Below are 14,735 nucleotides of genomic sequence, written 5' to 3'. Positions count from 1 at the left end.
GAGCTTTTCCATGTACCAGTAATTGTCCTTCAAATCCATGAAGGTATGTGGATAGGTGCTTAGGGAGAAAGTACAAGCATTGGAGAGTTCATAAACGATGGTGTTAGGTTACCTGGCCGATGCCCTCCCCCATTTATGAGACAGAGACGGTGATATCATAATACATATCAGCAGTAACCTTCACACCCTTAACACCATCCTCCATTTAAAGAAACTGAAGCACTTGAGGCAGGAGGCCACAGGTGTGTCAGTAATGCAATTAGTGAAATAACAAGGCTTGCAAGCGGTCAGCTGACAATTACAGGGACATTCCACTCAATCGAACATTCAAACAAACAGGATAAAGGTTGAGCCGATTGGAAAAGATCAATTTCCCGGGATTTACATGTGGTAATGACATTTTATGATCCCTAGATAAACATGCAATAAACACATTCATATAAATTTCAGCGAAGGCTACTCCTTGACAGGTATTTCAACGAAGGGTATTTCAATGAATTTAAGTCCCATCTATGAAATCTTTCCTAACACCCATCTGTATTGATGCAGAGGACTTAGACTTTCTCTCGTTAGTTTGCTCTATGTGTATCTCCACAGTTGTAGAGACGTAGTATTACTCAATAGTCCCACTCAGACCGTTGAAGGGTTTTGGGCGCCCTCTTATGTTTACCTGCTGGCGAGTGTGTCGCCACCCCAGAAAGGCCATCAGATAGCCAAGTGGATGAAACGTGACTCTTGATAACCTGCTCACAAAGTCAAGGCACGGACAAGGCCTACCTGCTGCAGCGCCCGGACCAGATACAACTGGGGGGGGGATGGAACACACACACATGCACAGGAGTCAAGGTAAAAGATAATGCATTTATTTAGTAATCAGCAAATAGCTTTTATGCAGTAGGTAAGTGCCGAGGTCTCTCGGCTTGATAGGATCATTTGCTTTCAGGTGTTTTCTGCTCTCCTTGTTGTACTCGGCATAGAGTGTAAATTGAATAGGGTGACCTTTTGCCACAGAATCAAATTGACTATATTTTCCGAAAAGATTTCTGTGGTTTCAATTACCATATATTTGTGATATTGGGTCCATACCCTCCCCAACACCGCGCACACACATAGACACACACGCGTGCTTACATAGAAGCACACCCGCATGCACACGCGCACACGCTCCCAATCGACGCAGAAGTGTGCTTCCCTGCATACAAAATGTTTCCCGTTTGCGTCCCGGTACACAACACCACTGTGTGATACAGTATCTGTCCACCCTCATCCTCGCCCTCTCCTTTCTAAGGAATGGATCCTCCTTTAGATATTACTGCGACAAATGAAAAGGCCCGCAGCCCTTGATGAGCTTGGCAGGGTCTGAAAGGTCAGGAGGGGTAAGGGGGGGGGGGGGGGGGCAGCGGATATTATCCTTGGCATGTCTGTGAGAAAAGGAGAAGCTTTGGATGTTTTCTCTCTGTGAAAATGTCATGACAACACAGCCTCAAACTAACACCACACATTGTTTTTGTTTTGCTACACGCACGGTAACGGTAACGGTTACCGATGCTTTGGTGGAGGAAATGTGACAATGTCCATTTAACAGGGTTTGCACTTCAGAGCCCCCCCCCCCCCCTCCCCACTCTCCCATCTACTGACCACCATTGTTTACACGCCGACACATACCGAGGGATGCTTAGCACTGCAGCTTCATAGCTGTCTACTAAAGCAAACGGCTAGTTGCATGCCATTAGAAAAAATGCATAGAAAATATTCCCCATCTCTTACTCTGTATCTAGTGGGACTTCTGATGCAAGCAATGATTTTTGATACAAGCAATGATTTTTGATACAAGCAATCAAAGTCCCATTTCAACTAAGTGGGAATGCAAGAACCTCCATTTCTTGCGTCAACCTGGATAATACAGAAGAACCCCAACCCAAATCACCACACGAAAGAGCGTCCAAACGTTTTGATGGTGTGTAATTACGTTGGAGTAATAAAAAGAAAGAATTAAACAGGCTCTGACCACTCTGACCATCTGTTAGAAGGAGAGGGACGAAAAACTACAGCAGTTCTGCGTTAGGCCTTAGATGTGGATTCTCTAATCACACTGTTAATATAAACCCTCCTCATGGTCTGGCTTCAGCTGTCTGGTGACCGGCGGCTCTCCTGGGCCTGTAACGCTTCTGACTAAGCCACTCCTCAGAGTAAGTCTAGTCACTGGAGAGCTCCAGTTGTCTTCAGCAGTGGAGATGGCCAGACTAGTCCAAACCTCCTGGGGGAGGGGCGGATTGCTTTAGGTGTTCGGTCCACCCCCCCCCACCCCCCTTTGCTAGAGGCATATGGAACCAACCATTGGCCTTCTCTTCATTTGTTGGTGTCCATCTCCTCATTTGTTGGTGTCCATCTCCTCATTTGTTGGTGTCCATCTCCTCATTTGTTGGTGTCCATCTCCTCATTTGTTGGTGTCCATCTCCTCATTTGTTGGTGTCCATCTCCTCATTTGTTGGTGTCCATCTCCTCATTTGTTGGTGTCCATCTCCTCATTTGTTGGCGTCCATCTCCTCATTTGTTGGTGTCCATCTCCTCATTTGTTGGTGTCCATCTCCTCATTTGTCGGCGTCCAACAGTCTGATCTCCTTAGAGATCCACCGTTGGCGTAGTGCGAGCTGCTATGTCTGCCTGTTTCTGTTATGTGTACACCTGCTTAGAGAATCCTGAGCAAGGATTCTAGCTTGTTTCATGGCTGCTGATGATGTTGTGGTGGTAGTGCAACTTTTGCTGACTCCCATGACTTTTGACCCAGGGGTACTGTACAACCGGTAAGGCTGAAGTCTAAAAATTGCCGTAGGACAAGGATGGCGTCAGCAGATTTTCGAGACCTGGGCATGTTTTGTGTCAGAGTTTCGGTCAAGAGTTGTGGTGGGACAGCCGGAGCTGTCGGTCAAAGACTGGGCCCATCACCCTTTTACAAACCAGAATAAAGAGACGTTTCCTTATAAACACATTTGGGTTACTCTCAGAATCAGAGTGAGTTGTGTCTGGTATGACGGTCTTTGACAGAGAATCGGTCATAAGGATTTTCTTTTGCTCTTGCGCTCCCCCCTCTCGCTCTCTCGCTCTCTCCGTTCTCATCTCATAGCGCTCTAACGGTTGAAATGGCTCCCAGGAGACACATCATCAGTGCTGGCCTCGGGGCATACACTTCTCCCTCACACAGTCCAAGGCTTCACCGACCGGCCGGAATGTAGTTTCCACTGTTTAAAAGTCATACTGGTTGTCAATGGGAGTGACACGTGACAGTGATATCCTGCCTTGACATCACTCCTGATATCACTGAGAAACTGTGTGTAGGGCCAAGATTTCTGGCTTGGATCAAACGGTCAATGGTCATAATCCTGCACCCTAGTAGTACATTGCTAAGATGTTAGGCAAGCTAGGATATGAGCCCTCTTACGGCGTTAGCTCAGCAGAGAGGGAAATGGTCTGATTTGAGCTGAGTGGACGACCCACAGTTTTGACCACTCTTATCTGTATGTAAAACCCAGACGGTCAAGAAATTAGACTTTTATTGCTGGGTAAATGGGCTGTATACGTGTGTTTTATTTTTCTATGTGTGTGTGTTTTTTGCGTGTGTCTTGGCTCATAAACATTTTCAGGTGTTGACCGATGCCACCTGGTGAGCCTTGTGTCCAAAGCAAGCAGACCCCGTTCTCTTGCTTGGGATCGTTTGCTTGGGAAATGGACTTTGAATAATCCGATGCACCGTTGACTCCAGTAGCCAGACGGTTAAACGAGACTGGCCTTCAGCGCTGACATCTGTTACCGGGCCAATCATGGCCTTGACAAATTTGACAGTTTTAATATTTTGTTTTATGACTCGTAACACTGAGAAAGACAGTGCAGCCTGACACACACACACACACACACACACACACACACACACACACACACACACACACACACACACACACACACACACACACACACACACACACACACACACACACACACACACACACACACACACACACACACACACACACACACACACACACACACACACACACACACACACACAATAAAGATATATACAGCACTTATGTATTGTGTCGTTCCTTTAGGTTACGATCACCTTCTCTCTCCCTGCGCTAAATGACTGGCCGTCTCTGTTGGCTGCACGATTTGTCTCTTCAGTGCATCGTGCTGCACCTTAAAGCCGATTCATGGTCCAACCGGCGTCTGCAGTGGCCGTACAGCATTTGCGGCGATGCGGCCTCCGCAGAGCAGAGTGTGGCATCCGATGAATTGGTCTGCACCACTTAAAATGCACCGGTCGCACTGATTCAGGGCTAACCTCTATAGCCAGCCAGAAAATTACAAGCAGCCGGCTGAAATTAAAAGACAAGACCTTACCTCTTCTGAGATATTGGAGTCGGTTTCCCGGTGCTTGACATAGGAGCTCAGCTAAGACAGCATGAAGTCAAATGGCACCGTTTTCTCACCTGCATCTCCACTTCAAACATTTAAAACATTTTGTTTTCCGAACTTGTCCTGCAACTGCCTCCACTTCTTGTGGCAAGCGTCCCCTTCCATCGCCACTACCTCCCCGATCTCTCTTCCCCTAATTTTTGTGTCTTTGAAATCCCTACACACAGTATCATGAAGATGTTTACGTTTGCAAACTTGTTCTTATAGCCTTTTGTCAAGGTTCTCCATGTTTATTGTCATGGAAGTTGTCAAGGAAGTGAGTTTGTGTTTATAAAGGACCTACTGCCCCCACCTACCATCAACCAATCATGTAAATGCAGAGCTATACAGAGGCCTCCGCATTGTTACAACATTTGGGAGGTCCATGGCATCACCGTACAGAGCTTGATTTGGCCTCCGCAATCCTCCGCAATTGTGTCATACTCTCCGTACGGAGCCTCCGCACCGTATTGCCGGACCAAGCATAAAATTGCCCCCCCCCCCCCCCTCCTGCCTGTGTGACCAGCTGACTTGTCAGCTCGACTAACGCCTTAGTGGCTTCTGACTTGGATTTATTTCCTCTGAAATCTGGGGCAATAATACAGAATGACATTATTTGTTCATCAAATCTAACGCTGCTTTCTTGGTGGAGTTGTGACGTTGAAGCGGCTCACCTCTCCTCCTCTCCACTCCTAGCCTGGTTTCCCTTCCGTTTCTGATTGTGCTTTGATTAGGTCTGGCTAGTCGTTTAACCTCGTCCGAGAGAACGCCTTTGAGTTTATGAGGGGGCAGAGGGAGAGAGAAATATCTAGACGAAGCAGCGCAATTAAATTGTCAAGGCGCGATATTTAACCCCGAGCAATTCGCAGGCCAATTTATTAAGAAATGTTTTCTGTCTGTGTAGACTGACTTTTTAACATTTATTTCTCCCCTTATTTGCAGTCTCCCCTTATAAACAGTACTTTCAATAACAGATGACCCATTTAGAATGAGAGGATTTTCTTCTCCCTGAGTGGTTGTTGTAACAGTCTCTTTCCTTTTAAGATAACAGCAGTGTGTATAAAATGAATCTCTGTCTTATTGAATGATCAGGTTTGCAATTGCGTAAACTTTTACAGTGGATTTTTTGATTCCCCTCCTTCAAAGATGGAAAGATGCATTGCCAAATGCCTACTTGAAGTTTGATCCCTGGCGCATTGCTCGGAGGCTTCAAATCTTCAAGAAGCAATTAGTCCATTTAATTTGGCTATTTAACTCAGAGTTCAAAAGTGTTTATTTATTTTTTTAAACATGCACACCCCGTTATCAGTGGCACGAATAATACCTCTGGAACACAATGGCTCGGCGGAACTCAATAACAGACTTAAAGCAAGGACGATTTCAAAGACAGCCTGTCTGATAACAAAGAACCTCGCCTGATAATGAAGGACTGGTGTGGGAGGGGAGGGGGGAGGAGGTGGAAGAGAGATGGAAACAGTCCTACCGGCGCTTGCCAGCATGTTTTATGGCTAATTGAAGCGCTTGGAGTAAAACAGCCATGAATGGCACCCTTTAGAATTGAAGCGGGTTAATATATTGTGATCCCACAATTAGCCTTGGATGGTTAAGATCTCTTTAATTCAGTGAGGTCCATTAACCAGGATGGGAGAGATGGTGCTCCCACTGAGGCCATTCCTTTTTCTTTTCTTCTGCCAACCCTATTTCATTCTCTCAACAGCCGCTGTGGTAATCGATAAAAGAGGACGCCAGGTTAGCCCCGATGGTTGAGTATCTCAACCCAATCGGTCCAAGTGAAAGATTTCCCCCAGCAGGGTTCTTTTGGCTGGTGAAGAGTCAAGGGGTTAGTGGATTGACTTTGGTCCAGTAAAGCAACGAGAGGAGGGTCCTAAGCTGGCATGGCAAAGCTGGGCTTTGCTGGACAGGGGCTCTCTCAAGAGGAGAACTACTTTCTCAGGTCTCTTCTTTTCCCCCAAGCCCCTGAAAATCCCCTGACTGGCCTGGGACTCTTACCAGCTGGAGCTTTAGCAAGGCCTGTAGCATGACCGTCACGACTTGAGCTTTTACAAGTGTCCCTTTCACAGCATTACAGTCCCCCAGGGGGTTATCTTGAGGAACATGGCCTACCTCTCAAGTCTAGCAAACCGGATTGTAGTGGCCACGTACCTCGAGTGAAACTCGACCAGAGCCTTGTCAAACAATTCCTGAGACCCCTCCTTTTCCGAAAAGGCTCGGTGGCCTTTTGACCTTCTACTGGCACTCGGTCAAACAGTGGTCTTGATTTCACGTGCAAAGCACATGCATACTGGGTAAGACGAAACTGGAAAGGAGGTTAAGAAAACGCCACCCAAGCCTTCAGTGAAAAGTTGGTTATGTTGAATCCAAACAGATGGTTCTCCATTAAAGCCTCATTTAAGATCATCCGAAATGATCCCCAGTTACAATTTTCTAGCTGAGGAGCGAGTGTTAGGTTCTGAGAAAAGGATCTGGCTGTATCAACTGTTATTACCCACCCGCTTAGTGCACGGCTAATAAAGTGGGATGTTGGAAAACTGGGAACGGCAACATAGGTTCCGGCACGCTGAATTGAAGCTCTTTTGCAAGTAATTAAACAGCATGGTACCACTTCGGGAGCAATTTCCTGCTAACCGTTTACTGCCAGTGCTGGCGTGGCCCCAGTCACCGTTTTGTTATCTCTGTGAAATTATGGCCCTTTTTATAATGTTCTAATAATGACTGAGAGCACATGTTGTTAGAGGGTGAATGTTGTCTGAATGGGCATTGGATACACATTCTCCTCACTGTCAGCTAGCTAACGCAAATGCTTAGGCTATCTGTGCCATCTTCCCAAAAAAATGGAGGAGAAAAAAAAAGATTAAATAGCCGCTATCTCGGAAGCTCTAAAGCTTCTTCTCCCGTGAAGAGCTATCCACGGTGGTGTGTAATCGTGGGAAACTCAGAGGGGTTGAATGGGAGCAAGCGGCCTGGGGTAATTGTGTGCACGAGAGAGCCAAGCCAGAGTAGGCAAGTGGCTCTATCTGAAGGGATGGTTCCCCCTCGGCGGGATGATCGGCGCACGCTATCGGCGAGAGATGCTAATCCTGCTGTGTGGCATAAAGGGATTTGTTCTTATTCTTATTGGGCTCGCCATGGAGCATCCCGGGGCGATTGCTGTTTATCTTTTCCTGTCTTTTCGGTTCCCCTGGGTTTTGTCCTGGAACTTCCAGTGCCTGTTGTCTCCCCCCCCTCCCTCCTCCATACCCCTCTCTCTCACACACCTCCCCTGTCGATGCTAGGCAGCTCACATCTCTCCGTCTCTTTCGCTCTCTCTCTTCACCCCTTTAACTGTGGAAACAGCTGCAGCTAACTCACAACATCCACTTCAAAGGGGAACAAGAGGCGAGAACAGGACTTTATTTAGAAATGTTGACGGCAACTTTCCCCTCACACACGCTTCTCGATGGACATCAGTTGTCTTTTCTTGCCGCTTTAAAAAAAAACACATTCATTTAGCATTAACAGGCAGTAATTCGCCTTATCAGAGGATTGCTCGAAAACATATTTTTGACAAGCCTATCGCTCCCTTTCCGGCAACTCAACATCCCTCCTTCTCTATCTACTCCCCCCCTAGATATTTTGCCCGCGTGTCACCCTTGTTAATGGATTTTTTTGGGGGGGGGGGGGGATATTATTTTGGTGCTGTAAGCTGCATGCTTAAAATATGAGTGACAGGCCTGACTCATGTGTGCAGAGAGAGAATTGTGTTTTTAAAAGGAATAGGACTCCAGAACAAAGCCGTTCTGCTGCAAAACTGGCCTACTCTATTAACAACATAAGCATGTTACCACCCACCCTCCCAACCCCTTCTGCAAATAAATACACATGCTGGTAAAGCAAGTTCTCTAAACTAAAATGTCCTATTTCTCTCTCCATCCCTCTTCCCTCTTCTCTTCTCCTCCTAAGAAGATAGATGAGGAAAATGAGGCCAACTTGCTGGCAGTGCTTACAGAAACGCTGGACAGCATCCCAGTGGACGAGGACGGATTGCCTTCGTTCGAGGCCCTGGCAGATGGGGACGTGACCAATGCCAGCGACCAGAGCTGTCCCTGCACCCCCGACGGTTCGCCGCGCACCCCCGAACCAGAGGAGCCCTCCTTGGTAAGACCCTGTTCCGCCCCCTCCCCCAGCACACACCCTTCCCTTCACTCCCTTCGCCAGAGCCTCATCCGACACCAGATAAGGCACTATGAGCGAAGCCAGCCGGTGACCAAAAATGGCTGTGTGCCTTGCAGGCCTTCAGCTTTGGCAGCCCAGCCGCCAACCCACATGCCCCCCCCACCCCCCCTTGTGCATGTCTGTCTGTGGGCTGAGATGAGCCATGATTCAGATGCATGGATGAAAGAGCAAATCGAATTGATCAGTGTTAGCTGTGAGGTGCTAATTACATTGTAGCGTACTAGCTGCGCCAATGTAATGATACATGCACAGTGGTGGGTCTGGAATGGGTGACACTATGCCACAGGCCTGAAAATCAAGCTAGGGATGTAATGAGGAAAGGAAATCCATCTCATCTAATGTCAGTGGGCCATACTAATCCCAAAACCATCATTGGTTTCCTGATGAAGGTTGGTCATACTGGTGTATTTGTTGCGAAACACAAAACATGACTACAATAACCCTTTTGATTTGGCCTTTCCTGAGGGGGTTTGACCTGGAATATAGTTTATTTTGTTCAGTTATAGTCCATTGTATTTTGCACTGGCTTCTGCTTGACCAACCTATCCACACTAGTAAAGCACGGCCGTTGTGTACCCCAAAACACCTGCCCCGGCAATATAGTTTCTCATTGACTTGTCCTCTTAACACTGTAAATAAACAGAAAGAAGACCTGCTTGATAGATAGTAATGAGCTTTGTCTTCATGAGGGCTTCTGTGTTGTTACAACTACACCAAGATAAATCAAACATCCTCAGTCACACATTTACAAAAGCTTTGACTATCTACGATCGTTTATTTGAGTGAAATGTTGAAATTTCAGAGGCAACGGCAGTTTGCGTAATCTCTACTCACCCCTTTTTCTTCTCTATTCTCTCTTCCCCCCCCTTTCTTCTCTGTTCTGTGTGGGGGTTTTTCAGCTGAAGAAGCTCCTTCTGGCACCCGCAAACTCCCAGCTCAGCTATAATCAATACATAGGCGACAAGGCACAAAACCATGCAGCCAGCAACCACCGGATCAGACCAACACCTGCTGTTGTCAAGGTAGCTACCCAGTCGCACCGTTCGCTCACTTCAAAGGCACCGCTTCCGAGGGCCCCTCCATGTTTGTTTATCATCCCTGCTCTCAGATTTCTTTTCATTGCCGGCCTTGGAATGTGTTCAACTTCTGCTCCACTGCAGCCTCGTAATAAAAGCAGGCTGATTGCCTGTTCAGCTTTCCAGGCGAGGCAACGGGACTGTTGTCTTATTTAACCCCCCCCCCCGTAGAGGGAATGGGTTTTCCATTTAGATGAATGTATTATTTTAGTGGGTGTATAATGGGCACAGGAATACAAATTAAGTGAAGTCGGTGATTCCAGTATTTTGCTGTTTGCCGCATTTCATTGGAACATGATGAATGCTCTTGAAGATTCGATTTTTATTTAGTACGATAGCACATAAATAATACATTCGTTTACTCCCGCTTGTTCGGAGAAACTACTGAAAAAGGTGAACTACTGAAAAAAAGAACAAATAATTTGGAATGCATTGGTAGCGTTGTTGTCTAGTAAACAGCGCATATGGGAGCTGTTGTGTTGTGCACACACAGAGCTAACACATCCCTGAAAAGTCTATTTTTAAACTGTTCCTTTGACTCACCCACTTCTGGAGCATGGAGCTATGAGGGCTCCCCCAGGACAGGGGATGAGCGCACAGAGCTGCTGCGGTGCCGCTCGGGGGCCACGCAATTAAGATGATGGGCGGGCGGCGCTCCCACCACCGCCTCCCAAACAGTTGGGCCGACCCGTTGTGCTGAGCCTCACTCTCTCTTCCTTATTCTCTTTTAACTCTTTTCTTTCTTTCGTTCTACCTCCCCCTGCAGACGGAGATCTCCTGGAACAGCAAGCCGAGGGGGGGCTGTCCGCAGCAGAGCCGTCTAGTGAGGCGCCCGTGCACCGAGCTGCTCAAGTACCTGACTGCCACCGACGACATCCTCCTCCAGACCAAAGCCAGCGACGCCAAGAGCGCCTGGGGGGGTGGTGGCAAAGAGAAGGGCGGCCTGCTGGGCGCCTCCTCCTCCACCTCCTCGTCGCCGTCCTCCTCCTCCACCTCCTCCTTCTCCTCCCTCTCCTCCTCCTCCTCTATCGCCTCCAAGAAGAAGTCGTCCTCGTCGTCCGTCGTGTCGCAACAGCAGCAGCAGCAGCATCACCAGCGAGGTGAGAGCCGGGCTGCTGGCGAGTGTAGTGTGGCTGGTGTGGGGGCTGGGAAGTGGCGTCGTTGCGCTCATGGGGCTGGTGGCACTGAGGGACAGTCCGAACCCGCGGCGGCACCCGCTCCTGTCCCCCCAACACGTAGGAACGGCAGTGGCCATGCCCGCCCCAAACTGGAGCGCAGGCCGTCCAGTGAAGAAGGAAGGCCGCCAGGTCCGCAGCCTGCGGTGGACGCGGGGCGCCTGGCAGCCGCTAGGTTCATTAGGTACATGCATTCTTATTCTCTCCTTCCTAGAGAGACGGGTCAGACAGGCAGCTGTGGGCGTTGCCCTGAGGTGGGCACTGCCACTCAGGCTAGCGAGTGCTGGGGCGGGCATGGCCGTGGTGCGGCAGCGCGTAGGCACATCACAGTGACCATAAAGAAAAGAGAGGAGGAGCCGGGGCATCCGTTGCTTAGCCAGTTGCTGACCTCCAAGCAGAGGCCCGCCAGCTATCGGGCCCTCTTGCTCCTGCCCGCTACTACCCCTCAACCCCACAAGAGCAGTTCATCAAGAATGAGCTCTGGAGTCCTGGAGAGGGATCAGTGTCCCAGCCAGGCTATTGAGGTGGAGGAGAAGTACAGAGGCACTGTCAATATCAATCCCGGCAGCTGGGGTCTCAGACAGGCCAAGGAGCCTGATTCGGACCCCCTGTTGGCCGAGAACTTAAGCCTAGGCAGCTGGGTTAGCCAGTCAGACCAGGGGCTAGATTTGGGGCTGGAGCTGGGCTTGGGTTGGCCGGAGGTTGGCCTGGTGGAGCAGGCTGGCTGTTTCGGGGAGGAGGTCCGCGATGATGATGCCATGGGCAGACCCATGGCGCTCTCACTGGGCCTGCCATGCCCACTCTTCCCAGATTCTAGAATTCCAGACCCCACTCCCTCCGTCACACAAGGGCAGCAGCACCTACACATGCAGGCAGTCTGCAGGCACCCCGATGACCAGGGCCTCCTGTTGTTAGGTAATCATCGCTGCATCCCCGCCCTCTCTCTCTTTTCTCCCTCTCCTGCTCTAACCACTTTCCAGTTTGACTACACACTAACCCCTATGCTAATTTGACGCTAGCTATCACTCCGAGAACAGCAAATACATTTCTAGATGTACCATCTATTCCAAAAGGCATTCTTTCGAATTGGTACAGACCATTGTCTCAAGATTGACATAAGGGGAGGTGGGAGAGGGGTGTTACGTGTTGATACATTATGGCATCTGTTAAATCAACCACTATCTGGCTGGATCAAGCTGAGTGTTCTGAATGTCTACCTAGCTAGTCTCGGCAGAGTACTGCTCTAATGTCTAACTGAGCTTCAATCTTTAGCTGCAGTTGGAGACAGCCAGAGCCTCAGGCAACTGCACATGCTTCTTCGACTCTCCTTTCTTCCTCTGCTTTCGGTTCCAAATGCATGCGACAATTACTTAATGGGGGGAGGGAGGGGGAGGGGATCACCACCTCCCATTGCCATGTGTACTGTTTGTGCCGTTTTCTATTTCGTTTTTCGTAGTTTAGATTTTTTGTATTGAATGGGATATCTGGGTCGAACGGTGTACTCTGAACACATGTGCCAATGCCATCACTTCATCCTGCCTCACAGAGTGAACAGTCAACCAAAACAAACGGACAGGGTCAATAGAGAAAGCCTATTGGTTATTTGCTCTTCTAAACCAAGAGCAAGAGAGCATATTTCTAATCGTACTAGGTTGGGTTTTGTAACATAATGCCCGATTCTGAGATCAATTTGCAGATTTGGACCTGATCTCTCCTGCCTCAACTTGTTATCTAATCTAGTTAAATAATTACCCATGCTCCTTTGTGTTCTGCAGCCAAACCAACCACCTTGCCACTTCCTTTGACCCCAGAGTCTCCAAAGTAAGTGCAAGAGTTTTTCAACATTCTACATAGACCAGAAAACAACAACAAAGACAAAAGAATTAGCACCAAGAATGAGGCATTTTGTTAACTCTCATTTCCATTTCTAAGATCACAAAGCCCTTTTATTAAAGTCACATTTTCCTGTGTGGTGTAAAATGGTGTGTTCAATCTCGTTTTGTCTCTCAGTGACCACAAGGGATCACCGTTTGAGAGCAAATCCATTGAACGCACATTGAGTGTGGAGATCTCTGGAACCCCAGGTAAGCATCTCATGTGTTTTCAGGAAATGTATGAATGAAGACCTTTCATATATGAAGGAGTGGGGATTGATGCAAATATTCACAAAAATGACAGAGAAGCTCGCCCTGCTTTGTAGTGGTATAATGGAAAACCCCAGTTCTCTCACTAAGCCAGTTAGGGGTTCAATTGCAGTCACTGCCTCAAGGCTTTTCACACCATCTTGATAGTTTCATAAAAGTTTAGAGTTCAAGGTGAAGGACTAGGACACACGGTGACATTTTTTATATGCCTCGCTATTGATTAAGCTTTCCAATCTCCTTTGGGTTTATTAGGCAGATCCCCCTTCTTTCTGTGAAGAGTTAATATACTGCCTCTCTCTCTCTCTCTCTCGTTTCGATCTTAATGCTCTTTGACTGTGATGCTCACCAATACATCACAGACAATTGATGTCATTATTATTATTTTAATTGGTTTTGCCACGTAATTCAGTTTCGACCGATATTATCTGTGTCTCTTTTTTTTCCGTCAGACAGTCTGGTAATTTGATTAGAGACATGGGAAGGTAATGTCCAATGTTAAGGCTTGGTATTTATGGGAAGGATGACATTTTCCAAACGGGGTCAACGCGGGGTGATTTTTAGTAGTATTATTGTCATTATCCCTGTGTATTCTATACTTATTCATTAAGTGTGTCGGTGAGAAGCTACAGACAAAAGGTAATTAAAAGCCAGACGAAGAGAATGTCAGCCAAAGCTAAAACACCAGGCTTCAGCAGTTCTTCTCTCTCCCTCTGTCTCCCTCTGTCTCTCTCTCTCTGTCTGTCTCTCTCTGTTTCTCTCTGTGTATGAATGTGAATTATGCAGGTAATTATTTCAGTACCCCCCCCCCCCCTTCCTTCCCTGAGATTAATCATCCCAGGTCAATAAAAACAAAATGGATGCCCTTTTCTTCTTCTTCACAATGTATTGCCTTTTGGTATTCATTTACCAGATTGGAAAATAAAGGGCCCACGATGTAAACACACCAGACACGCCCCGACGCGCAAGGTGACGTTTTGTTTTGGAACGAGGACCAATAGGAATTATCTGCCATCTCCTTAAGTGTTGCAGAGGGGGTACATTTGTGGGACACCAATGCACCAAGGGGGTGATTCTCCAATTGACCTCGATCCACTTGCCATTTAACCCTGTGTGTATATGAGCATCAGAGGTCAGAGGGGACACCCAATGGGAATTAAGAGCTGTGGAGCAATCAAACCGTTCATATTTCTTGATTTTTACTGCGTGTGGGTGTGCCTCTGACAGCAGACCTAAACCCTGTCCCATTCTCCTCGTGTCCCTGTGCTCCAGCTCCAGGCATAGTTAATAAAGACAAACTCTGACCCCACTGACCTTTGCAGATTTGGGATTAGATATTAGGGAAAAGCAATTAGAAGGGAAAAACTCGTGGATATTGAGCCCCTTCCGCTTTAGGATTAGTCTAGTCCCGTGCGGTAAGCGACTCGGGAGCGCTGGATATGGAGAAACGGGGGGGTATGAAATCTCTGTGATCCCTTGAGTTAATGTCTGCTCAATGGCCCCCGCTTGAGTAGATCTGGAGATTATGCTTCTTTAATTGATAACCGAAAGGAGATAAGCCAAAGGGGGAGGGGCCACCTTCAGGACAGGGAATGTTCCGTGGCAAGGAGAGACGTTTTTATATCTTTATTAGGAGTTGTAATAGTAGGCCAGTAGTA

General features: G+C 47.8%; 1 protein-coding gene across 8 annotated transcripts in view; it reads left to right on the top strand.

The window, feature by feature from the left end:
• Positions 1-14,735, top strand: part of ppargc1a (peroxisome proliferator-activated receptor gamma, coactivator 1 alpha) — a 48,932-nt gene that overhangs the window by 15,379 nt on the left and 18,818 nt on the right. For 3 of the 8 annotated variants that reach the window (XM_046319083.1, XM_046319081.1, XM_046319080.1), the window contains exons 3-7: positions 8,413-8,607; positions 9,585-9,707; positions 10,528-11,851; positions 12,712-12,757; positions 12,947-13,020. In XM_046319083.1, coding sequence (XP_046175039.1) covers positions 8,413-8,607; positions 9,585-9,707; positions 10,528-11,851; positions 12,712-12,757; positions 12,947-13,020 — 1,762 coding nt within the window. The remainder of the gene's footprint in view (positions 1-8,412; positions 8,608-9,584; positions 9,708-10,527; positions 11,852-12,711; positions 12,758-12,946; positions 13,021-14,735) is intronic. The other 5 variants (XM_046319087.1, XM_046319086.1, XM_046319085.1 and 2 more) reach the window with 3 other exon arrangements.

This window comes from Oncorhynchus gorbuscha, linkage group LG21 (assembly GCF_021184085.1).
Source record: "Oncorhynchus gorbuscha isolate QuinsamMale2020 ecotype Even-year linkage group LG21, OgorEven_v1.0, whole genome shotgun sequence".
NCBI lineage: Eukaryota > Metazoa > Chordata > Actinopteri > Salmoniformes > Salmonidae > Oncorhynchus > Oncorhynchus gorbuscha.
Note: the sequence above shows the minus strand (reverse complement) of the source record. Positions and strands in the feature narration are given on the sequence as shown.